The sequence below is a fragment of the Plenodomus lingam genome, assembly GCF_022343315.1.
Source record: "Plenodomus lingam strain CAN1 chromosome Unknown contig_3, whole genome shotgun sequence".
NCBI lineage: Eukaryota > Fungi > Ascomycota > Dothideomycetes > Pleosporales > Leptosphaeriaceae > Plenodomus > Plenodomus lingam.
The window spans coordinates 1,599,087-1,624,542 of NW_027093944.1; the positions used below are offsets into that span (position 1 = coordinate 1,599,087).

Sequence of the window (25,456 nt, forward strand, 5' to 3'; positions counted from 1 at the left end):
CAACGGCTATCGAGGTTTTCGCATCTAATCCTGCAACCTTTCCTAATCCAGCCACGAGCGAGGCAAAGGGGAAGACCTTTCTGCGGATATGGTGCTGGAAGGAGGTCGGCAGCGGGTAGAGACCCCAAAAGATCCAAGTGCATTCAGTTGACCAGAGAATTACTATGGTAAACCTTGAATCATAGGCCGGGCTGTCCTGCTCATCTTGCTTTCCGTACAAAGCTTGGTGTGAAAACGAGGAATCACGCGTCGTTAGATAGCTTGGCGAAGTGGTGGAGCGGGGGGGTCAGCTTCTGGATCTGGAGATGGATTCGTGGAGAGATCCGGAGTGAAATGTGGGCCAAGACTGTTCCAGGTCGTGATCCGATTTGTGCTCGGATCCAACCGTCAGCCAGCCCGTGGTTTAGCCAGGTCGGGTGTATGCATGCGAAGTGCCATAGCACAACGAGCATTAGTTAGATCGTACCTCGTTAGTGTAGATCAACACGTAGAGTACTACATGTCAGATACTTCACATACTTGACATAACCGCCACGCACACCCAATTATGTTGGAGATCTGCCCAGGATGCGGGTGTGTCGAATCTTGCAATCCCCCCCCCTTTCACCAGAGCCATTGCACAGTGGCATTCCGCAGACGTACAGACGAATCCGGTCAGGATCTCAAGTGAACCCCGCGCCGGCCGGTATTTAGCCCGATCGCCCGGCCCCTCAACGGCATTATAGACAAATATGGGCAACAGTTCTCCGCTTGCCAAGAATGTTTCCCGATCAGGTGAAGAACACATCATTTTGTCTTGGCAACCACTCTACAGTTGACGGTACCCTTTGCTAGTGCATCCTGGGTCGTGGGCGACCGGACGGATTTCCCAATGAGTTCATGCCGCGGGGTCCACGACTCCATACCATTATTACGTGGGGCAGTCATGATGGAAGAACAAGAAGAACCATCACGCAGGCTTTGCGTCGACAACCTCTTCACTGCACAAATTACTACTCGTCATGGCGTCAGGACAGCATCCAGCAGGAATTCCAGACTGGAATAATCTCGAAATCCTACACAAGAACACACTCCCAGTTCGAGCATATTTCCACAACTTCACCTCGGAAGACGATGCGCTCACCTATGATACAAGCCGCTCAAAGACGCACAACCTTTCCGGAACATGGAAGTTTCAGCATGCTTATTCCCCTTATGAGGCCCCAGAGGGCTTTGAGTCGCCCTCCTTCGACATCTCTAAATGGCATGATATTGTCGTTCCAGGAATGTGGCAGTTGCAGGGCTTTGGAAAAGGACCACAATACACCAATGTGATCTACCAGATCCCTGTTGATCCGCCAAATGTCTCCTTCACCGAGAACGAGACTGGTTCCTACATTAGGAAATTTACCGTTCCCAAAGAGCTCAAGAAAGATCAACTCCGTCTCAGGTTCGAAGGTGTTGATGCAGCCTTCCATGTCTGGGTCAACGGGAAAGAAGTCGGCTACTCACAAGGCAGCCGGAACCCAGATGAGTTTGACATCACGGATCTAGTTGACCCAGACTCGGAGAATACCTTGGCAGTCAGGGTATACCAGCTTTGTGATGGAACGTACATTGAGGATCAGGACCAGTGGTGGTTAAGTGGCATGTCAGTTTAAGGCTCGTAATATAGCAGCGTTCGAACGAGAGAGGCTAATCTGGTCAGTTTCCGCGATGTGCTTCTCGTTGGTTTCCCCAAGGAATCACGAATCGACAATGTGTTTGCCCAGACAATTCTGGACTCATCATACACAGATGCAGAGCTCAAGTTGAAGATTACTACAGTCGGGTCCGGAACTCTTCATGTCAAGCTCTTAGACGCTCAGCAGCAGGTTATTGCTTCTACAGACACCCAAGTCCAGAGTAGCGGAACTACAGATCTATCCATTCCAGTGAAAAATCCGTTGAAATGGACCGCGGAGTCACCCAATCTGTATCAAATGGTCGTATCTCTTAATGGCCAGCATATTCCTCACCAGATTGGCTTCCGGCAAGTAGAGATGAAAGATGGCCTCATCAAGGTGAATGGCAAGAGAGTCGTCTTCCGCGGAGTCAACCGTCATGAACACCACCCGGCTTTTGGCCGAGCAGTCCCCTACGAGTTCATGAAGCAAGATCTCATTACGATGAAAGAACATAACATCAACGCTATACGCACATCACATCAACTAAATGACCCGCGTCTATACGACCTCGCGGATCGACTGGGATTTTGGGTCATCGATGAAGCTGATCTGGAGTGTCACGGGTTTGAAAGCATCGCAGATGCTGCGCTCTCCAATGATCAGCGGAATCTACCTTTCCGTGAAAGACAGCTCCTCACGCGCTTGAAGGCTGCAGAGTGGACTACGAACAACCCGGATTGGACTCAAGCGTATGTGGATCGCGCTGAAGCGCTTGTAAAGAGGGATCAGCTCCATCCCTCAATTATCATCTGGAGTTTGGGTAACGAAGCATTCTTTGGACGTAATTTTGTGGCCATGTACGACCACATCAAAGCCTACGACAACAGTAGACCCATCCACTACGAAGCAGACATACACGCTGATACTATGGATATGTACTCACGCATGTACCCTCCCATTGACGAGATTATTGCTTTCGCTGAGGACAAGAGCAAAACAAAGCCTCTAGTCTTGTGCGAGTTCATCCATGCGATGGGTAATGGCCCTGGTAACATCAAAGAGTACATCGATGCCTTCTACAAGTACCCAACTCTTCAAGGCGGGTTTGCTTGGGAATGGGCCAACCACGGCTTGTTGAAAAAGGATGAAGCGAGTGGCGAGGAGTACTACGCTTACGGAGGCGACTTTGGCGAAGAGGTACACGACGCAACATTTGTTATGGACGGTCTAGTCAACTCGGACCATAAGCCAAACGCCGGATTGGTCGAGTACAAGAAGGCCATCGAGCCGGTACAACTGCTAGAGTCAAACGGGAAGAAGGCAACATTCATAAACCGATACGACTTCATCACGCTGGATCATCTCAGCTGCGAATTCAAAACTTCGAGCGAGAAGGGTCCCAGTGCACAGAAGGGGTCAATTGAGATTCCATCAGGGGTCGCTCCAGGTGCCACCTTCGAAGTAGACCTTCCTGAGGTATCAGGTCAAGAAGGCGAGGTACTGCTTGATATTTCCTTTAAGCTCAAGGAGGACACACAAGTCTTACCAAAAGGGTTTGAGATTGCGACGGCGGAGACTCCAGTGGTCGCTGTTGCATCACTGCAACGACCATCATCCTCCAACAAACAGTTTGATGTCACAACGTCAAAGAACACCCTTCAGATTGCTAACTCAACGTCTACATGGACATTTAATACCCTTCACGGTACCCTCACATCATGGGTTCAAGTATCTACGGAAGTCATCTCGAAAGCCCCAGAGATCGACTTCTTCCGCGCCCCAACAGACAATGACATTCCACAAGATGGCTGGGACTGGAAGGACAAGCACCTCCATCTCACCAAACCCTCTACGCGCAAGTGTTCATGGTCACAAGAAGGCGAAAGCCTGAAGATCACTGTGCATCAACGCGTCGCACCGCCCATACTATCATGGTCAATTGAATGCATTCTCACCTACACCTTCAAGGCCGACGGTACGCTCTCTGTCCACGTCACCGGTACTCCTAAGGGTGAAAACCTGCCTCGCACCCTTCCCCGTGCTGGTATCGTGCTAGAAACTCCTGCACAGTTCCAGAATGTCAAGTGGTTTGGTCGTGGGCCCGGTGAATCCTACCGCGACAGTAAATTGTCGCAGCCTATTGGTCTTTACACCGCATCCAAGGTTGACAGTCTTTGGGTGGACTATGAAGTCCCACAGGAAAGCTCGAATAGAACTGATACACGCTGGCTTTCCCTTTCCAATGGGTCTGGCGCTGGTATATTGGCTCAGTTTGTAGACAAAGACGACAAGAGGCGGCCATTTGACTTCCAGGTCAGCCACTATAGGATGAAGGATGTTGCTGCTGCTGGACATCCGTTCGAACTACGCAAAAAGAAGAGGGAGGATGTCGTGGTGAGGCTGGATTGGCAACATCATGGATTGGGCAGTGGCAGCTGCGGACCTAGGACTTTGGATGAGTATGCGTTGCTTTGTGAACAGTTTGAGTTCGAGGTTTTGTTGCAGGGGCTATAGGATGCAGGCAAAATGATCACTGCGGTTGGATAGTACTGGTAGAGTTTCCCAAGTAGACACCGTAGATGCAGTTTATGTTACCTATCTGCAAGAATACAAATCCTCGAGGATGGAACATCTCGAATCCTATTATGTTGACTCGTACCAAGTGTGTGTGGTGTGACTACTTCAGCGCAGTTACTGGGCTCATGGTAAGTTATATGATTTCTTCAGCAACTTTCTCATCCTTGCGTTGAACTGTATATGATGGCGAAAGTGTCATATGCGTCACGCTGGCCTAGAGGAAGCGGGCACAACCTTGTGAGCTTCTACTTTAAGGGCATTAATACTACCGGTACTGCACGAGAAATTTTTGGTTTATGATAGTTCTGGCCATTAAAAAAAGAAAGGTTCCCACTGAGGTAATGAGTTTGGATACGATTATTCTGAGCGACTGTCTCCGTCTAAAATGCCATACCCAGCGTATTACCGTGTGCTTCGGTGTAACGTCGTGATGTAGTAAGGTACCGAGGTAGGGATATCCTTCCACGGATGCTGATCATCCCTTAGAGACACTGAACGTAATTACAAGTAATACGCCTATCCTCCTTTCATCACAGAGCTAGAAACGGGGTGGTAGGAAGGAAACCAATTGCTGGCTCAGTTGATCGTCGTCTATCCTGGCCCTTAACATGACTCTACATGGGCGCGACCTGCGCAAATCTCAACCACTAATAGGCACTAACTTGCTGACGATGATGCGGCCGTTGTGCCCTCCATCTTGGTCTTAATTCCGTGAGCGCGTCTTGTTAGCAGCAGATTACGACGACCTGAAGCTCCAATGGTCTTGCCAAGTCACCATCATGTTTCTCTTGACCGATCAGTGATTGTCCACCATCCTAAATGCGCTGCTGAATACGCGCTGCCGCCGCCACCATGATACCTGCCTCCATGGCATCCTCCGCCTCGCCCATTGCTGCCACGACGGCCACGAGCAGTAATCCCGCTCATTCACGCAGAGTACCCCTCGACAAGCGGAAACGGACAGAAACGAGCTGCGACAAGTGCAAGTCGCGCAAACAAAAATGTCGAAAAGAGCCGGGCCAGGACTCGTGCAAATACTGCATCCTCCATCACATCCAATGCGAGACGACACAGCCACGCAAGAAACGTCTGTATGGCAGCGTCGAGGGCCTGGGCACCCGTCTGGCACTGCTCGAGTCGCTGGTCAAGGGACTTGTACCCGAGGCCGATGTGTCGAGTGTCGAGTCGTTGCGCCAGCTTGCGACGTCGCTGAACATAGCTCTGCCCGACGCACATCTGGGCGAAGCCGATGGCGAGCCGGACAGCAGCGACAAGGAAGGAGAGGACGCAATCTCCCTTCTCCCTGACCAGCAGGGCCAAGTGCAATATATCGGTCCTGCGAGTTCTCTGGCCTTCCACTTCAAGCTGCGCACACTGGTAGGCCGCGGTGCCAAGCGCGAGTTCACATTGTTTGGCAAGAATGCTGCTGAAGATGAGCTCAGTCAGGGGGCCAATGATCCCCGTGCCCTCTCTATGCCTGCTGCAACCCCAGATGTACACGAACGGCTGCCCATCGAACACCACAACCGCTCCGGCATGCCTTGCCCAGTGTTCGAGTCGCTGATCACCGCTTTCTTCGAGCGCATCAATCCGGAGCTTCCCATCCTACACGAGCCTTCTTTTCGAGAGGCTTACGAAGCGTGGCTGGTGAATGCTGACAATTTCGATCCTGCTTGGCTGTGCAGCTTCCTCTGTGTCCTGTTACTTGCACGTCGTATAGCTCGCATCACTTTCCCAGAGGAGCAAGAGAAGGTATGGTGGCGGCGGGTACAGGCACTGCTCCCTGTAGTGATCTTCACCACCAGCGTCACGGCTGTCCAGGCACTGACACTGGCTGCAATACACCTCCACAACACGAACCACCGCGATGCATGCTGGAATCTCACGGGCGCAGCGATACGTATTGCCTATGCCATCGGATTGCACCAGGATAAAGCAAGTGCAGGACAGCCACCTGTTGTGCGAGAACTGAGAAAGCAGCTATGGTGGTCAATATATAGCTTGGAACACGCCCAGATCACGTCCTACGACCGCCCAGGCGCTATTGGGCATCCAAGCCCCAAAATCGGCTGCCCAAATGAGAGGATACTTGGTATGGCAAGCTACTACCCACTGGATTATCGCAAATGGGTGAACAGCCTTATGAGACTTATGGCATCGGCTTGTCGAGCACCAAAAACAGTCAAACAACACGCGAGCGAGGAGTCCTACGTTGGTCCACTGTCCCCTGCAGCAGCAGTGTTGCGTGACATGCAAAGATGGATGGATTCGCTCCCTCAACACCTCCGGCTCGAGACAATCGACACTACTCCACAAATGTTCCAACGGCCAATTGCAATCATGCATGCGTGGTATCACTACATCATAATCGTACTCTGCCGCGCGGCTCTGCTCGCACGAGCTTCCGTTCTTTCCAAAGAAGGCCATGATTCCCCCAATTCTGCTCTAGTAGCTATGGCCAATGCATGTTCAGAATCTGGTCAAGATCTTGCCAGAATACTGCTTCGTCTGGACTCTCTCGAGAAGTTCGATCCCATTACGACTTGTGATATCTGGTTCGCTCTCACCTCGAGCTCGGCACTCGTTCTGGACCTGGTCTGCTTGAACAAGCTTGCCAACCCACTAGGCATGTCCGAGTCCGCCATGCTGCTTTCACAACTTGCAGATCTAGCGCAGCGTCAGAGGCGTAACCCTTGTATTCCAGGCACCCTCGACAAGTTTGCCTCGCTAGTTCCAGAACTGCACTCCATGGCTGAGGCACTGCATAGCACAACTACTCCCGCTGGCGCTACAGACGCCGGTGTGAAATCGGTGGGGGCTGTATCTGTTGCAGCACCCCAGCCCCATCATGATCCAGAACCATATCAGTACCTCCCCCCAAGCACCAACAGTGGTGCATATATATTTGCAGACAATATGCAGGATCGCTACGAACAGGATCCTGCGTACCCCGTATTGGGCGGTTACCCAAACACCCGGTCTGACCGAAGCACACAGTCACATTTCATGGACTTTACGATCAATAACATTCATGATTGGAATTGGGGGGACTTGACAAACCTGCTTAGCACAGAGGCGGTGCCGGACATGCATTCGCATGTTCAACCTCCGCCCGGTCCACCACCCGTAGGGCCAAGGTGAAATGATCCACGGCGTTTGGCGCGCACACACACGAGCAAATGATGTCGGGCATTTAGTATGCTTTGTGGTTTCGAGGCGTTTGTGAATTCCGTTGCGTCCAAGCAATGTAATGCAGTTTTACGCAAATGAGATGACTATCAACTACCTCTAATGAAAGAATTTAACATTACTTCACTTTCTGTGTCCCCTTGACCACATCATGTGTATTCCCGGTGTTGCATCCAATGGCACTAAGCTGGTTGTGCTGGTGACGCGCGATATTGTGTCTTCTGGAAGATGAACAGAGAGGCAAGATAATTGGGGCATTGCATTTCACTCGCAAGCTATGGGTAGGTCTCGCCGTGGTCATACTCGTCATTGGCAAGTCCACAGGGTTCCGATACTTGTTAGATGTAGAGTCGGCAGAAGGACTATATATAAAAGGGATGACCGGATATGAGACTTGGTCAAGGATTCAACGATTTTGCGAGAGTGTGATGCTCGTTGGCGCATTTTATGCAGGTTCAAGTCATTATGCGTGCCTGAGAAAGGCAGAGATGAAGTTCGCTTTTTTGTCTAGCTACTTAAGCTGCATCATTATATACAGGTATGTATATCGGCGAATTGTGAGCTTTGTGGTCCGCGCAGCAATCTTGTTGACGCTTTGGAGATAGCCCGTATATACACTCTGTTCGTCACGATACTTTTTCCCTTTTTATTGTCGATGATAGCTAGTTCGTATTTGAACCACACGAGAATATATAATCAGTGTCGCATATTGGTATAACAGCTGTATCAATTTGGTCACGGGCCGAATACCGAACTCCCAAGGAATGATTCCTAATCATTACCGTATGTAACTTGAATAGTGGTCGCGTTAAGGAGAACTGAAGATCTTCGCATGCTGTGTAATACGAATAGCGACTCATGGTACCGAGCATCATGAGATACTCAGATGAAATATACGAGACCTCTGAATAACAAAAGGGGAAAGGCGAGATGTAAGCATTTTGGATGCGATATCAATCCCTAATAGCAAGTGTTGCGTGGCTCAGACTCGTAGAGCAGGTGTTGCGATGGAATGGTCTGGAGTAGGGTAGCTACTTTTGTAGTATTAAGTGGGTCGAGGTTCGTTTGGGTAGTTCTAGATGGAGGGTGTGGAGCCGACGGGCTGTCCAACGTCCCGAGATATCTACTTTTTCGGTAATAGACCACTCGCTTTGGGAAATGGTTGGTTGACAACATCGGCCTCGCACCTAGATCCAGTCCGATGAGGAGGATGGTGGACTTTGGTCTGGGCCATTGTGTCGGATCGTTGGGATCTGACAAGCATGCGGATTGAACTTGCATTTGCACCTTCCTAAGACATAACAGATGTTTTTGCTTCTACCGTTTATGAGCACTATCTTTGTCAAGTCAAGGTCATGATCCCCTGACGCTCATGCATGTGGCTGGCAATTGCGTCTTCCTCGGCCCCGCCTCCGCGAACCAAACTCCCAAGACAATGAATTTCTGACGTTGGCAATCACCTCACGTAAGAATCGATAGTGATGGATTTACTCTTCAGTTCCATGGCTCTTCCTCTCGATTGTCTTTGCTGATAACAAGGACTTCTTAGTACGATGATGCTGTCTTCTCAGCACGAGAGGACCGGCGAGGATTTCGTCATGGCTAGGGTATGCATGTAAGAAAAGTGTGATTTGTCTTGCGCACCAATTGCGACCTTGCCGGCATACTTCCGATCTTAACTCTTGAACCTGAAGTGCTTCTTCTGCTGTAATTTGTCCGGCAGACTCTACCTGTATACCAGTAATATGCACTAAGCGCCGCCACTGCAGGCGCCCCACGGTCCCGACCACTGAGACTGTTTCCAGCTTGGTTATTTACAGAATAGTGACGTTAACGTTGATGCTGTTCAACAGACCCTCCAGATTTTTCTGATGTCTCAGACTGAGACAGCAGTGATTCATCTTTGCACAGGAAGCAGTTGCATGTTCGTTCTATTCCAAAAATTTGCCGGCGTTCGCTTGGAGGGAGATGTTGGGAGCAATGAAAGACACAATCGAAACTCAATTGCTTGTCAACAATGAGTTGGTTCCTGCAAGCGATAACACTACCTTTGATCTCTTCTCACCACATACGGGTGAACTGGTCGCGAAAGGTACGATTGTGGAGGAGAACCCGTCTACTCAATGATGTTGCTAAACTAGAAACAGTCGCTGAATCCACGATCGATGATGTGAACACTGCAGTGGATGCAGCTGAAGCTGCCTTCCCAGCATGGAGCGCCCTCTCACCGCAGCAACGTGGTGTACCGCTCAAAAAGCTGGCCGAACTCGTACTTTCTGAAAAAGACGAGCTGGCCTACTTGGATGCGATTTCCATGGGCCGGCCTGTCAAAACGTTCTTCGACGCCACCTATGCGGCTACTCACTTCAATTACTTCGCTGAGGCGGCTTACCCACAGGGTCAGACGAGTTTGAATACGCCTGGGTTCTTGAATATGAGTCTACGACAGCCATATGGTGTGGTAGCGATCATCATACCCTGGAATGCGCCGCTAGTATTCTTCTCGAAGAAAGTGGCACCAGCGGTAGCAGCCGGGAATTGCGTGGTTGTTAAAAGCAGTGAAAAGGCTCCATTGACAGTACGTCTACTTTCCACTGTCTATTGTAACGCTATCAAAATTTATCGAAGATGTTGCATCGCTAACTGTATAACTCAGCCTTGGAAAATATCTCAATGGATCTCAAAATGCGGTTTCCCGCCCGGCGTCATCAACGTGCTGTCTGGCCATGGCCAACCCTCTGGCGACGCACTCGCCTCCCACATGAAAGTCCGCGCACTCTCCTTTACAGGATCAACCCGCACAGGCCGAGCCATCCAGATTGCAGCTGCCAAGTCGAATCTCAAAAAAGTCATTTTCGAACTTGGCGGCAAATCTCCCGCGCTCATCTTCGAAGACGCAGACATTGAACAAGCAGCCAAGGAGACCGAGAACAGCATCATGTGGAACTCGGGACAGACATGCATGGCCAATAGTCGCATCTATGTACACGAAAGCATAAAGGACAAATTCATAACCTCCTTCACCCACTCTGCCCAGCAACGAATTCTTGGCGACCCTACCAATCCAACCACCAACAACGGTCCCCAGGCCGACAAGACCCAGCACGCCACCGTAAGCGCATTCATCGACCAGGGCAAACAAGACGCAGAATCCACAATCACAATCTCCCCCACCTCACCCAGTCCTTCTCCCAACCCCCCATCCTCCCTCCTCATCCCCCCAACCATCCTCCTAAACATACCGCCCACCTCCCCCCTCACCAAGCACGAAATCTTCGGCCCCGTCGTCCTAATCAACACGTTCGCCACCGAAGCCGACGCCATCCGTCTGGCCAACAACTCGGAATTCGGCCTCTACGCCGCACTCTACACGCGCGATCTCGAGCGCGCCATGCGCGTGGGCAAGAAGCTAGAGAGCGGCATGGTCGGTGTGAATTGCACGGGGCCGACTGGATGTTGGGATTTGCCGTTTGGAGGTTGGAAGCAGAGTGGGTTGGGTAGGGAGAGTTTATTGGGGAGTTTGGAGGAGTATATGGAGGTTAAGAGTTTGTATGTCAGGGTTGGGGGGATTGGGGGGTAGGAGGGGGGGTCAAGGATGAGGTATGTATCAGTGATTCTGGAAGTTTGGGATGCAATTTGACGCGTGCTATAGTTCAGATTTATGGTGGTTGTGCAACGTGAATGATGTAGGCTATAATTCTGATGTTGTATTCGACTTTATTCTCGATTATTCTCTATCAGGAAGTACGCGATCCAATATTTCGATCTAAATTCACTATTCAAGTTCCATCTGCTCTAATGAATGTGCCCTTTATTCTCCTGCCTTTACCTCCCATCCATCCAGGACACATCTCACGTCACACTACACATACAATCACCCATGATCCTCCTACACATGAACGCCTATCTCATCACCACCACCGTGAGTCCCCCACGCCTACCTCTTCGAATACACATCCACAAGCTTCTCAACAAGCTCTGGCTAGTTCCCCTTCACACCTTTCTTCCTCTGCCTCAGCCGCGCCCGGAGCTGAGACAAACTCAGATCCCATAAATCTTCGCGGAGCTGCTGCACTTCATCGTTTTGCGCAGTCTCCTCAGTCTCAGCTTCATAGTCTGCATAAGCAAAGCTATCTATGCTCTGCTCGTCTCCCACATCCATGCTCTCATATTCGTCATATACAAGACCAGCTGGTGGATCGGGAGGCATTGATGTTACTTCATCATGACCAGTTGGTGACTCGGACCGCATAAATGTATTTTCCTCAGGATGAGCAGGTGACTCGGGATGCATGAAAGTCACTTCTTCCGGGCCGCGAGGCTGGACCACGACGTTGTTGTAATTCTCGATATCTTGGAAGTAGTTGCGACGGGTGGGGGTCGTTGGACGGTCGGTACTCTCGTTTGTCATGAACAAGTCGGTGAGAGGGTGGGTGGGTATGATTGGGTCTGGTCTACTGAAGATACTGGTCGAAGCATAGAATCTAGTAGGAGAGGATAAGCTGGAAGAGGTATGGATGGCTCGTGGAGGGGATAGAGAACGGAGGGGTGGGACAGGGCCGAGGTGTCGCCAGCCCCAGGCTGTGAAGGGATTGTTGTTGCCCATGTAGTCGTTTTCCATTGTGAATTTGGGAAGTTTGGAAGGTTGAGTGTTACCAGAAGCCTGGAGTCCTCTATGATCTAGCTGAAGCGTTTCTCCTTTGGCAAGGCAAGGCTGAGTGAGGTACATTCGAGATCCCAGGACGATGAAAGTCCTTATATACTAGGACGAGGGAGGAGTGAATGTGACAGGAGAACGGGCCCAATCCTTAATGGAAACAGTGCGTTCATCCTGCAGAGCGTTGGCCTAGCTTTCACTGAGACACTACACACTAAAAATGTTGAGAATCGAAGACACATGTGACGGCCATGCTAGTTCAAGGAATAATACCACTTACAAATTGCCTATACACATACAAAAGGTTGACAATGATCTCTCACAGCCTGAAAACATACGAATGAATTGACAAATGTCTCTTTTGAGAAACCAACATGTACAATCCATGTCTAACGACACGCCCCTCAGACATGACGATCATCGTTCATCAGAAAACATCACAACAAACAATCGGCGACAGCTGTACAGTACGTATTAGGTATATAGACTCTATTCGCCAAGTTCCAAGTATCTTGTACGAATCTCTATGAGTCTAGTAGCGATCGAAGAGCCATACATACCTATCCACCTACCAACACAGCAAATATCCAACCCGATATCAAACAGCAAACACACATACCACCAAACCGACCCATGAAAAACTTAGGGCAACCTCAATATCCGCTAGTAGGTACAAGCCACACACCACCGACATGCCATGATGGCTATAGGCGCAGAACACAATACTACCCAAAACACACAAAGTAAAGGGAAACTCACTCCTAGTACCACGAAACTTTGATACTGCAACAGGCAGTACTGACCCTTCCCTAACCCCACACTTAAATAATGGTACTAGAGACACGAATATACCACTTCATTAAACATCTCCAGCATCAAGCCCGCAAAATCACACATATAAAGCAAATATCCACTCTGGTCTTCATCTCAGAACATTTTCCTCATTGCATGCTGTATATAACAAGACCCAAGTTTGCTATTCGTTTGAGTTTGCGTATGATATCTGCTGTATGATAGGTACCATAACACGTGAACATGCCTCCCAGTCTTTCTCGTGTCGGGGGTACGGTAATGGATGGTTATATCTCTCCTCACTGATGGCTGTTTAGACTTGAAAGCATTATATAGGTTACTTTCACCTGCCAATGCCATTAATTTGTGCACATTACCACAACCCCCCCACGCTGGCCCTTCTCTCAAGTAAAGACAAACCCCGTGTCTGTCCACCTCGCCTAGAATGCTGTGGCGTAGTCAGTGGATCTGGATATGGCGCGAAGAAGTATTTTGTAAAATACGCTGTGACACCCTGTTTGCTGGACGGGAATTGAGATGGTCTGTGGCGGTTGTAAGTGGTGTATCGTAGGCATTCATGGAAGTTGAGAACGCGTTTGTATACTACTAATCTATTCATCCATCCATTTCCAAACTCACCCCCTACACAGCCCCGATCCCAAACGCCCAACATAGCCGCAAAATCCCTAACACCTACACTAAACAAACAAACCCCTCCATTGCATTAAAAAATACACAGATAGTTTCTTTCCCGCGGGGATATGTGAGGAATACCCCCTTCCTCGCACTCTCGCACTGTAGCATAGTGCAATATACTGCAATACAGTGTACTACAGCAGAGACACCAGGAATCTCCGTAGAACGAGGGTCACAAGATATACTGGGATGGAGACACGCATAGGACTGGGAGAGAGTACGACGAGGCGTAGGAGGCGATGCGATACAGTCTGATACACTGTGATATTCGCACAGGGAAGAGACAGATCTCATCCAGCACGACACCCTCCCACATGAAAGAAACCAGGCCAAAGCTGCTAAAAAGGGGAAAGAGGAAAAATAGGAAAGAAAAGGCATAGCACACATGCCGAGCAAGACAAACGTACAGAAAACCCCCAGCTAGCGCAGAAATGCGGGGGGCCCGGGGGAGGGGGGAGAAGGAGTGTAAGCGGGGCGTATAGGAACAGGGCTAGAAGGACGACATACGAGGCAGGAAGAAAAAAAAAAGGTAAGCGTGCGAATGGATCCCATGTAAACTAGGCTTGAAAGCTGAGAACAAAGGATATTCAATACGGACTGTTCCACCTCGCTACACACACGCAAGAACCCCATTCTCCCATCTCCAACCCTCCTCACCGAAACCCCCCTCAAGCTCATCACCACCACCTCCCAAACCCTTCTATCCATCCTCCATCCTCCCATTCTCCACCCAATACCCCAGATTCCCTCCTCCCCCCTAACCCCGTCCCAACCGCCCCCCCCCCCCCGCATCCCCACCCCTAGCGCGCCCCCAACCCCTGAAACTCTTACTTGATAGCACCGCCAGCGCCAAACCCCGCGTTTTCGCTGCGGCTCTGGGGCGGGCTAGACGGGTGTGGGGAGGTGTGTTTGTGGGTAGGTATGTAGGTACGTGGGCAGGTGGGTGGGTATGTGTGCGTTAGTGATGCATGGGGGAGAAAAGGGTTTGAGAGTTTGAGAGTTTGGAGAGGGGGAGTGCTGGTGTGTGTGAAAGCGGTTTTTCCAAGAGCGTGGTGCTGGGCTTGGCGGGCGATGGATCACCAGTACCGGTATGTATCTGTAGGTAGATACACAGGTACACAGCGAAGTAACCATCTCCAGCGCCCACACACACCACCAGTGCTGATAATCCCACAATACCAATGTACCCTACACACCAACAAAAGTCACAACCCCGCATCTCGAAAGCGCCACTACAAATACAACACCTACAATAGGCAACACCAGCCCAGCCGCACAGCGCAAGCTCCACGAAGCACTCCGAGACATTATCAAAGAAAAACGGTAGGACCGAGATGTACATCCACCCGCGACACCGTGCAGAGACAGAATTTTCACGGCCGACTGTCTGGTCTCGTGGCTTGCCGAAAGAAGGACCGAGGATTACATGTATGTGTGTACAGTGTAGAGACATAGTCTACCTACCTACCTATCGGTGTGAGAGTTCCGTGTCGAGGCGTTGTACATGGTGGGTGAAGAGGGACACGTCAGGCGGGAAACTGGGCTTGGGTGTGCGACTGTATTTGTGAAACCGGTGTGCATTTGAAGCCGCGACACGAGGGGGTACGGGCAAACAACCATGTGTGATGCATGCCGATTAGCTGGCTCGCGCAAATTACAAAAAAGGCAACGCATGAAGGTGAGAAGGGAATGTTGAACAAGAAAGACGGCGATTTTGAGTAGAGTTATTATTATTAGTATTATTATTATTGTTACTATTATTTTCTGCAGTCTTGCTCTGTCTCTCTCTCTCTCTCTCTCTCTCTCGCGATGATCGCGTGACAAGAAGCACACAAAGAATATACCGCCAGCCATGAGGCAGAATTGCAGTCTGATCAGCCCCAAACGCCACAAAAAGTCGAGATGGGTGAAGAAGAATCAAAAGTTAAAATCCTTTCACGTTCCGAACCTTGTTGCAGGCGAAGGGCGGCCCACCGCAGTACCGGTACAGGAGAGACCCTGACTGTGATCGAAGAAGGCGCAATCTGGAAAATCAAACAGTGGGGCCCGGGCGTTGCGCGGGCAAAGCGGGCACACTCCCAGACGCTCAGACTTTGTCGTGGTTATCAGTGGAGCGGCCCTAAAAGTCTTAGCAGAGCGGCGCTTGGATGAGCCTCGAGTCAGATTGGGGAAGGGGGAGGGGTCTCCACAGATAAAGGATCAGGGAGAAATTGGGACATGGCTATCCATATCTCACAGGAAGAAGGAAAGAAAAAAAAAGTCTGCAGCAAATGGCGAAACTTTCGGCAGGATGCGATTAAGTCGACGGGATCCTTGAATTACGGTAAAGTAGTTTCTTTTTGGGGGGGGGGGGGGTATAGCAACTGCAGCAGGCATACAGACAGACAGACAGGCAGGCAGACAGACAGACAGACAGACAGGCAGGCAGACAGACAGACAGGCAGGCAGGCAGACAGACAGGCAGGCAGGCAGACAGACAGACAGGCAGGTAGGAAAGCAGGCAGGCAGGCAAGCAGGCAGTGTGAAAGCGTATGTACTGAGGCGCGGACTGGAACCAACTTTACCGTACCTACTCTGGCCGTCAGTATACAGTCATGTACGCAATACGAGCCCCTCCTTGGCAACAGGCATGCTAAACCCAATTCGGAAGGGCGGCACGGCGCTTGGATGGGGGGAGAAGGGAAGGGGATCGAGCATAAGCGAAAAGAGGGGGGCAATGATTGGTTGTGAGGCGCGGACAACAGGGGCCAATCACGGATATGGAATTACGATGTGTTTGCGCCCAGGTTGATGGGAGCATTGGACCACCATCTGTTGTCGTCTGGAGGGTACAATACGAGACAATCTAGATACACGTGGTGTGGTGTCTTGGAAGTCAGCACCATCTGCGCAAGGGGCTCTGATGGTGGTCAAGGGTGGATCACAGTGTGCGGCGGTGCGAGTTGGTCGCCTCTTCAGGGCAAAACATCGGTCCTGTGCATATCATGGTTTTCTCCACGCCTTGATAAGGATTGGGAAACTGGCATGGGCGGACAGGGCGCGGCTCTCAAGCTTACTGTCTACCTATGGACAATGCTATGTTCATAAGAGGAACGCGGTCACCGAGGCGGGCAAGTGAGACGGGTGGTGAAGAGGCCAACAACTGTCAGGCGGCGGGAAGCTGGTGCTGGGCTGGTCAGGCTCGAGATGGGATCAATGTAACGCAATACTGCCGTTGTGGCCTTCCCTTGCCTCGCCTTCCGCTCATTGCCTACCCTACCACACGCGACAACTGCGCCGCAATCAGTGCGCCGCAATCATGATCATGTCGCAATCAGCAGTGCTTGGCCAGGTCAGCACGAGAGTGTGAATGTAGCGCAGTGCAGTGCAGTGCAGTACAGTACAGTACAGTTCAGTTGTAGTGCCTACATACTGTTTGCCTGCTACCCTGCTATTCCATGAAGCTCGTTTTGCCGCAAGTGGAAGCCAGTCATCCCTCATCCCTCATCCCTCATCCCTCATCCCTCATCCCTCATCCATCATCCCTCATCCATCATCCCTCATCCATCATCCCTCATCCATCTCGCAATCCCTAGCAGACACGAGACGCCTCAAAAACGCCCGCCGCCATGGCGATGAGGATCTGTGACAAAGAACTTCTTCTTCTTCTACAAGCGTGGCTGTCGCATCAACAAGCCAAGCGAGTCGGAGATGAAGGAGCGGGGGAGGCGGCCTAGACCGTTTAAGGAAGGTGCAGGTCGGAGAGGGGAGGGCACGTGAGGGGAGCGCTCGATGGCACTAGGCAGGTATGGTAGAATGGGTAGAGACGATTGTCTTGGCTCACCAATGACAACTCGCCCCGCGCCTCCACAAGCGTGGTTGGCCTTTGATGTGCCCAGCTGGGGAGCTCATAGTGAGTAGGGCCGGGGCGCTGCATGCAGATAAGACGGAGCCTTGGGGCCTTTTCTCTTCTTCCCAACCCGCAACAGCCCATCCAGGCGCCCGGAGAGGCAACTGGCAAGAAAAGCGGCGTTCGCGCCACTTCCTGCCAATCCCTCTCCCAGCCAACAAGAACAGCGGCCCAGCCAAGCAGGCCAGCTGCATGATTCCGGCTTCTAGAAAGGCTGCTAGAAGGGCCTTGCAACGATGCCCTGCCGCTCCCTTACTCCATTCTACCTACTCCAAGAGGTAGTCCACCCCCAGACCATGGAATTGTACCAGCATGTACACAGTGGTATCTATGTACATGGCACATACTATACGCGCGCCAATCGCTCCTTATCAGCCGGACCACGTACCCAAACAGGATTAACAGATCCCCCCCACCCCCCCCCCAGAATACATTGCCAATGCCACCCCCCGCCACCCACACCAGCACGCTTTCGACCCCGCCGCTGGCTCCTGGGCTGCGAAGACCTTCCAAGCACTCTTAGTATCCCCAACCAACCAACCGCCCCCCCCCTCCCCTGCCCCATCCTAGCTTCTTTGACAAACGAACGGTTGCGGAGGGTCGTGTGCAGCCAACCACACCCCGTACCGGCCTATCAGTTGCCCGCTGCAGGATGCCTGGCACTTTCACCTTTCTCGACCCTAAGCCGGCCTGTGCACTACTGACCTGGTCGCTTGCGCCGTCCTGCCATTCTTCCCATGGTCTGGATAAAGTGTTATTGTCCCCCGCTGATCTCTCTCTTGTAGACGCATTAAAGCTCCTTGCTCCCTGGGCCTTTCACTCTTGCCCTCTAATACCCCCTTTTTTTGTTTAGTATTTTCTAGACAGCGTTTTGCTGTCCTCTCTGCCCCCGTCATGGATCACGAGAAGGCGCTGCCGCCTGATGAGAAGACGAGCATCCCTCACCCTTCCGTCGAGTCTGCCGAGCAGCAAGATGGTGAATGGCGTGAGAACGAGGACTTCATGACCCGCAATGGTCTGAACCTCAAATCCTTCCAACGCCGTCCCAGGGGTGGCCCGCTCATCGTCCTCGACAAGTCCATGAAGACGCGCCATCTGCACATGATTGCCATCGGTGGCTCCATCGGTGCCGGTTTCTTCGTTGGTTCTGGAGGTGCCCTGAACAAGGGTGGCCCTGCCTCTGTCCTCATTGACTTCTCTCTCATGGGTATCATGATCTTCAACGTCAGTAAGTAATCACGTACACGGAATCGCCCTGAGCCTGCCTCACCAGACCCTAACATTCCACTAGTCTACGCTCTTGGTGAACTCGCCATCATGTACCCCGTCTCTGGTGGTTTCTACACCTACTCTACCCGCTTCATCGATCCATCCTGGGGTTTCGCCATGGGCTGGAACTACGTCTTCCAATGGGCCATTGTCTTACCGCTAGAACTCAACGTCGCCGCTCTTACTGTGCAGTATTGGGATGGTGCCAAAGGAACCAGCATTGCCGTATGGATGACCATCTTCTGGGTCTTCATCATCTTCATCAACGTCTTTGGAACCTTGGGTTATGCCGAAGAAGAATTCTGGTCGTCCTGTCTCAAACTGGGCGCGACTGTCGTCTTCATGATCATTGCCCTCGTCTGCGTTCTCGGAGGTGGCCCAAGCGGCGGGAAATACGACGAGTACTACGGAGCCCGTAACTGGTATGACCCTGGTGCCTTCAACAATGGCTTCAAGGGTTTCTGTACCGTCTTCGTTACTGCTGCTTTCGCCTTCTCCGGAACGGAGTTGGTCGGTCTGGCTGCTGCCGAGACAAAGAACCCCCTCAAGTCGCTCCCCGGTGCCGTTCGTCAGGTCTTCTGGCGTATCACCCTCTTCTACATTCTCGGTCTCACCTTTGTCGGCCTGCTCGTGCGATCTGACGACCCACGTCTGCTCGGTGCCGAGGGTGACGGTGCCAACACTTCTCCCTTTGTCATTGCTGGAAAGGATGCCGGTCTTCGTGGATTCGACAGTTTCATGAATGTCGTCATCATGGTTTCCGTCGTCTCCATTGGTGTCTCTGGTGTTTACGGTGGTTCGCGTACTATTACTGCGCTTGCAGACCAAGGTTACGCACCCAAGATCTTCACTTACATGGATCGCTCCGGACGTCCCCTTTTCTCGGTCATGTTCATTCTCGGATGGGGCGCCCTCTGCTACATGAACCTGGCTTCCACTGGTGTTGTCATCTTCAACTGGTTCGTCTCTCTGTCTGGTCTTGCAGCCCTCTTCACCTGGGGATCCATCTGCTTGGCTCACATCCGTTTCCGCAAGGCATGGGCCTACCACGGACACACTCTCGATGAGATTCCATTCAAGGCTGCCGGAGGTGTTTACGGATCTTGGATTGGCCTTACCATCATCTTCATTGTTCTCTGCGCCCAGGTAAGTTTCATCACAGCCAACCAATGATTTCTTTTACTAACAAACTCGCCAGTTCTACACCGCCATCTCTCCCATCGGCAAGCGTCTCGGCACGGCTTCGGATTTCTTCCAAGCCTACCTTGCTGTCTTCGTCGTCTCTGCCTTCTGGATTGCTGGTTACTTCTGGAAGCGCACTGGCTGGCTCAGGACCGCTCAGATGGACGTCGACACTGGCCGCCGTGAGCTCGACTGGGACCTCATCAACCGTGACCGCGAGGAGATGAAGACCTGGCCTGCATGGAAGCGTCTGTGTGCCCGCATCTTTTAGACGCATTCGTCTCTTGGTGCTCTCGCATAGTTTAGATGCTATCGAGCTTCGAGACGTTTGCACTTTTCATTTCGAAAGTGGTGGCCACGACGTTGATGCATTAATGGTAGCTTCCCGCATGTAATTTCATTACCTTCGCTCAAAGCGTTGCGTTTCTTCAATGCCTCGTTGTTCATGTTCACTGTGACTTGTACATGTTATTCCACTCGTAAGTCAAGTCAAACAAGGCTTGCTGCAACTGCATAGAGAATGGTAATGTCATGACGGGACAGCGAGGTAATGTGCACCTAGTCCCGCGCCATGCGTACTTATATCTCGATTGATCAGGCACAGATATATTCTTGCTCTTCACAAACAAGCCTTCTCCCCTCTATACTCGAGCCTGAAAGAATGGCCAGTTGTGAGTTGGGGAACTGTTGATGGAGGTTTGCAGATGCCCTGAGTACTTTGCAAAGCACGCACAGACAGGCGCATTTGGGCAGACTCTTCTGTCACGTGTGCACTTTGGCGGTCGGGTGCCAAGCTTGGAAGGCTCGATGGTGGCAGTCCATTGCAACTTCCAAGATTCAGTCATGGGAAGCCTGGGCTGGAACTGAGCTGTTCGAACATATGACGTTGTGCGAAGGCTGCGTGTACTTCGAATTCTCCTGAATCTCCATTCCGGGGCTGAGTAGGTGAGATGGTAACATGAGGTTTTGCACTATGCTTGACGTCGAATCTGTAGGTAATGCATGATACGTCACTTCCCAGTGCAGAAAACGGGCAAAGGCCACTTCCTATCGTGCTCCTCCTCAATTTCCTCGGGACGCGAAGGATCTCTACGGTAATTGCTCACCGATACGTCAGCAGCACTTAACCCACTCTTCACACTTCCTTTGTAGCCATTCTCAGTCAATCATCATATCTCGGTCTATCGTTACTTCAGGGCATACAGTCTCATTGCTATCCTTAAAAAAACTTCGCATCTCGCTCTCGCTCTCGCTCCATTACAATGTCTTCAAATGGCAGAGGTCGGTACTACTTGGACACCAAAGCTGCCATTCGCATGGTACATGGGCTGAAAAACATCCCCACCCGCGCCCCTTCACGCAAGGATTCCCTTGTAGACACACCCAGCAGTAAAGAGCTACTTCGATGGCAGACACTTTTCGGCTTCACCGCTGCGGATGCCGAGGTCGAGTTCATGGAGAATCGTGCCATGACAAGCACACATGTTGCCCGGCCTGAGTCTGCCGCTCTATGGCCATGGGAGCGTTGCCGAGCGTTGGGTTTTGACTTGGAGAGCTATGCTTATTGGCTCAGGATCGTGGAGCAGCACAAATTACTCCAACCCCAAGAGACCGCAAACGCTGTTCGCCATGCTGCCGACAGTTGGGAAATCTTTGTGTTCATGCCAGTAGACAGACTCGTCAATCGATTCAAATGGACGCCGGAGATCCAGAGACAACAGGGCTCAACCATCATTGCAATTCGCGACGACAAGGATTGTCAACAAAAGGCCATAGTCTTGCGCGCGTAGGAAGGGCGTTTACTTCGTGACCGCCTTCCGCCAATTGTTCAAGAGAATGGGAAGTTGCTTACGACTGGCGTAACAAGATGCATGACTATGTTCCCAACTCCAAAATCGCTACACGACGATTCACAAGCCCCGCGCATATATAGTACGACATTGCCTCAACACCGACTCAATCAAGGAGAGGTTCCTCGTCCGCTGCAAGGAGAGTATCCTGTATGGTATTTTCTCACCGGGGGCATATCACGGCAGCAAATTCTCATGAACTTGCTCAAGCTCGACAGGCTTCCAGACATGCGACCAGCAAGCATCAGGGATATGAAGGTAGTGCAGACTCAATACTGCTCTTCGCTAGTTGCAGCTACAACGGAAGACGTCCAAGCTGGTCGAGATGTCTGCGAAGGCTACGCATACCTTGTCAAGAGCGAGGTCGAAGAGCTCGCCTTGCGACAATTCAAGACTGCCCTTTATGATATTGTCCGCTGCAAAATCACCATTTCTAAGACAGGAACATTCTCAACTTACTCCGATGTGGAGGGTCTCACATTCGTATACACCTCAGGCGAAACCTCGTTTCAGACCTTGTGCGAGCATCCCAAAGAATTGTTAGAGGAAGTGATGGCAAAGGAGCGTATGGTCATCCAACCGACATACGATGCTCCAGCACTGGTGTCACAGAAAGCCACGCCAACCCTGCATGTATCACCTCAAGTGGCCATGGCTGCTCCTTCAAGAAACTTTTTGGTGTCAAGTACCGATTTCGCGGGTGTATGGTGGGACGAGGACTACGACGAGGACGACATAGATGTAGGATATGAAATGTCCTTCACGCCGGCTGTGCGGCCCCCGAGGCTTGAGGACCTTCCTGACCACACAATTGCTCCTCCAAGAGGTGATCCCCCGCCGTTCAGAAGCGGACTTCCACGATCTACCTATATACCTGTCCAACATACTCCAAGAGCAGGACGCAATTATCAAGGCCAGGGTATCCAGGACGAGGAGACAAAACGTCAACGAAAGCGAGAAGCAGCTCAGGCTGCACGGGAAGCGAGCGCTGCCCAAGAAGCTCAAGATGCAGTGCTTGCTCGACTGATTCGAGCGGAACTCTTCAGTACAAATGAACAAGAAGCCCGAGATGCTGCAATGGCTCGAAGGCTCCATTTGGAACTGAATGAAGACCCTTCTCCGCGCAAGCTCGATGGTTCGCAGCCCGCATCGCAATCCATCTCCTCTGCATCCGGATCGACATCTTCTGCACCTAAATCGACATCATTTGCGTCAAAATCCAGGCGGTACGCGGCGGACTCTGCTACTCCGCAAGTTACTTCTACCGCATCCACATCTACGTCTGCGTCTGCGTTACGTACCAATGATTCATTTATATACAACGGAGTCTGGAACGCCAGCTGGGGTGCATTTGAAGAAGTGGTGGAGCCTTTGAGGAGAATAACTAGTGCTGAACTAGTTAATACTAGACCGCCTGCCACTCAAGAGTCTATTCATCAAGAGCATGGTACTCAAGCGCCTAGCACTCGGGTGTCCGGTACTCAAGTGTCCGGTATGTGGGCGTTCAACTTTTCGGATCTGCTGGTCTGGAGCTAACGTACGGTACTAGTTTCTGTGGAAGAAGTGAACTCAGAAGAGGGAGAGTCTGACGAAGAGGAGCGCAGCTCTGGCAAAGGTAGAGCCCAATCCTGCAAAGAACAAGACGACGTTGTCAAAGACGAGGACGACTCTGATGAGGATGGAAGAGACTCCAGCAAAGGAAAAGGTTATTCTGGCCAAGCAAAGGACTATTCTGGCAAAGGGAAGGGAAGATCGGATGACCAAGCCGGCAGTTCCGACGAACAATCACAGACTCGCTGGAAAGGCAAAGGCAAAGTCGCCAGCACAACATTTGACGACAAGAAGTCGATTTTGATGAAAAGCATCAGTTTCCCTTCGACCTCTGTCCGAGAAGCACCCGCAATAGCTAAAAGTAGCCAGTCCATGTGCACAAGCATTTCTCTGCACAGGGAGATCCCAGCAGAAGACTCTCGCGACAGAGCACGCCATATAGCCGCAAGCTGCCTTGACTTCACCGTGGAGCATCATGGCAACGTACGTTATGATGAGGTGCAGATGCATGGATACGGCGGACACAGACAGCTCAGACCTGATAGTCTGGGCTGTAAACTAGGCAATTATCTCGCAGCTTGGGCGCGCGATGAGTTCACATCGACCTATCGTTCGCTTTGGAACGGAAGAGGTCATGTGGTGCGGCGTGTCCAATGGCAACTGGCTTAGCAGATGATTGTGCGGTGAAGAAACGGCCGGCTTTGCAGGAGATGAAAGAATCTCCTCCTTGGGTTATGTAAAGAAGCCGTACCAAGGTGGACGGGTTACTGAATTCACGCGATTCGTAATCGGCAACGCAAGTGCAAAGATGCGTGACGTCACCTGCTCTGCCTGCCCCCACCAGACTTCTAGCCCAATGAACCTTAATCTCCATTGCAATCACCATTTGAAATCCAGATCGACATTCTGCCCCCCACTCTGGCCTGCGCCAAGCATGCATCTTTGCGCAAGAAGCACATATTACAAAGCTGCCTGCATACTTGATTATAAGGGCGCAGTTCATATGACTATAGAATTAGCGCTGCGTGAACTTGTATTCAGCATAGGGTTAGGCCGTGCCAAGCTCTACTAGCTAGCTAAGCAAGGTTAACTAAATATTATACTATAAGATTTTATAACATATTCTAAACCTATTCTAAATATATTCTATACTAGTAATACTATAAGCTACTACTACTATACCTATTACTAATATATCCCTTATATCCTATATAAGTAGATTAAAACATGTTTAGAATATATTCTTAATAGGTTATAGAAGTACTATTAATAGTACCTTACCCTTAGCTACGTCCTAGATAATATTAGGGTATAGCCTATAGTTAGCCCTAATAGGGTAGTTAAGATAGAGAGTAGAGAGCGCTACTACTATACTAAGATTAATAATAAGGGTACCTTATATAGAGTAAGAATAGGTTTTAAATATATTCTAAATAGGTTCTAATATTCTTAGGCTATTCTAGGTACTAGGGGCACTCTATATACCTATGCTAAAAAAGATTATAGGCTTAATATAGCTTACTATAAGGTTAGTAGGGTTAAGAAGACTAGCTAGCCCTCTATAAGGGAGGTCTATAAGGTAAAGAGTAAATATATTATTAACCTATTCTTAACTTATTATACTAATATATATAGACTTCTATATAAAGGTTATATATAATTACTAGAATACTTCTTACTATAAGTTATTTAGAATATATTTAAAACTTATTACTAATATATTTTATAGAAGTTCTCTAAGCCTAGCTAGTAGCTACTATAGGCCCTTTAGTAAATACTAATACCCTTCTAAATATAATTTAGAAAAAGACTTATACTAGCTATAATAGTAATAAGGTATAGCCTATAAGAACCTATTAAAAATATATTACTAACTTATTATAGCTTAACTTTATTACTATATCTACCCTACTAAGGATTTAAGGTTATTAGGTTCCTTATACTATCTACGCTTATAATTATCCTAGCTATAGTAAGTTATTTATAATATATTATTAACCTATTCCTAATATATTTTAAGACTATTACTTTAATACTAGTATAGACCTTACTAATTCCTACTAGAATACTGCCTAGTTCTACTTGTAGTATGCTTTTATAAAGCCTAGGGAGGATAAGGAGGATAGAGAAGATACTAGAGAGGGGGAGGGAGATAATA

General features: G+C 50.3%; 7 protein-coding genes across 7 annotated transcripts; 6 read left to right on the plus strand and 1 right to left on the minus strand.

Annotated features, from left to right (window-relative positions):
* Window positions 1–1,001: 1,001 nt before the first annotated feature.
* IAQ61_007914 (uncharacterized protein) lies at window positions 1,002–4,160 on the plus strand (the record flags this gene model as incomplete). Its single annotated transcript, XM_003840580.1, has 2 exons — window positions 1,002–1,630; window positions 1,688–4,160. 2 exons carry the CDS (start codon window positions 1,002–1,004, stop codon window positions 4,158–4,160), a joined length of 3,102 nt encoding a protein of 1,033 aa, XP_003840628.1.
* A 915-nt stretch (window positions 4,161–5,075) lies between these two features.
* On the plus strand, window positions 5,076–7,364 carry IAQ61_007915 (uncharacterized protein; the record flags this gene model as incomplete). Its single annotated transcript, XM_003840579.2, has 1 exon — window positions 5,076–7,364. One exon carries the CDS (start codon window positions 5,076–5,078, stop codon window positions 7,362–7,364), a length of 2,289 nt encoding a protein of 762 aa, XP_003840627.1.
* A 1,599-nt stretch (window positions 7,365–8,963) lies between these two features.
* IAQ61_007916 (uncharacterized protein) lies at window positions 8,964–11,182 on the plus strand (the record flags this gene model as incomplete). The annotated part of the gene is made up of 4 exons (XM_003840578.2): window positions 8,964–9,504; window positions 9,560–9,990; window positions 10,069–10,957; window positions 11,103–11,182. The coding sequence occupies exons 1-4, from the start codon at window positions 9,381–9,383 to the stop codon at window positions 11,180–11,182; spliced, it is 1,524 nt and encodes a 507-aa protein (XP_003840626.2). The 5' UTR covers window positions 8,964–9,380.
* Window positions 11,183–11,394: 212 nt separating this feature from the next.
* On the minus strand, window positions 11,395–12,141 carry IAQ61_007917 (uncharacterized protein; the record flags this gene model as incomplete). Its single annotated transcript, XM_003840577.1, has 1 exon — window positions 11,395–12,141. The coding sequence occupies one exon, from the start codon at window positions 12,139–12,141 to the stop codon at window positions 11,395–11,397; it is 747 nt and encodes a 248-aa protein (XP_003840625.1).
* Window positions 12,142–17,484: 5,343 nt separating this feature from the next.
* INDA1 (Amino-acid permease inda1) lies at window positions 17,485–20,168 on the plus strand (the record flags this gene model as incomplete). Its single annotated transcript, XM_066097788.1, has 3 exons — window positions 17,485–18,674; window positions 18,738–19,861; window positions 19,914–20,168. Exons 1-3 carry the CDS (start codon window positions 18,341–18,343, stop codon window positions 20,166–20,168), a joined length of 1,713 nt encoding a protein of 570 aa, XP_065952285.1. The 5' UTR covers window positions 17,485–18,340.
* Window positions 20,169–21,159: 991 nt separating this feature from the next.
* IAQ61_007919 (uncharacterized protein) lies at window positions 21,160–21,687 on the plus strand (the record flags this gene model as incomplete). Its single annotated transcript, XM_003840575.1, has 1 exon — window positions 21,160–21,687. One exon carries the CDS (start codon window positions 21,160–21,162, stop codon window positions 21,685–21,687), a length of 528 nt encoding a protein of 175 aa, XP_003840623.1.
* An 81-nt stretch (window positions 21,688–21,768) lies between these two features.
* On the plus strand, window positions 21,769–24,467 carry IAQ61_007920 (uncharacterized protein; the record flags this gene model as incomplete). Its single annotated transcript, XM_066097789.1, has 2 exons — window positions 21,769–23,239; window positions 23,297–24,467. 2 exons carry the CDS (start codon window positions 21,769–21,771, stop codon window positions 23,965–23,967), a joined length of 2,142 nt encoding a protein of 713 aa, XP_065952286.1. The 3' UTR covers window positions 23,968–24,467.
* Between the last annotated feature and the right edge of the window lie 989 nt (window positions 24,468–25,456).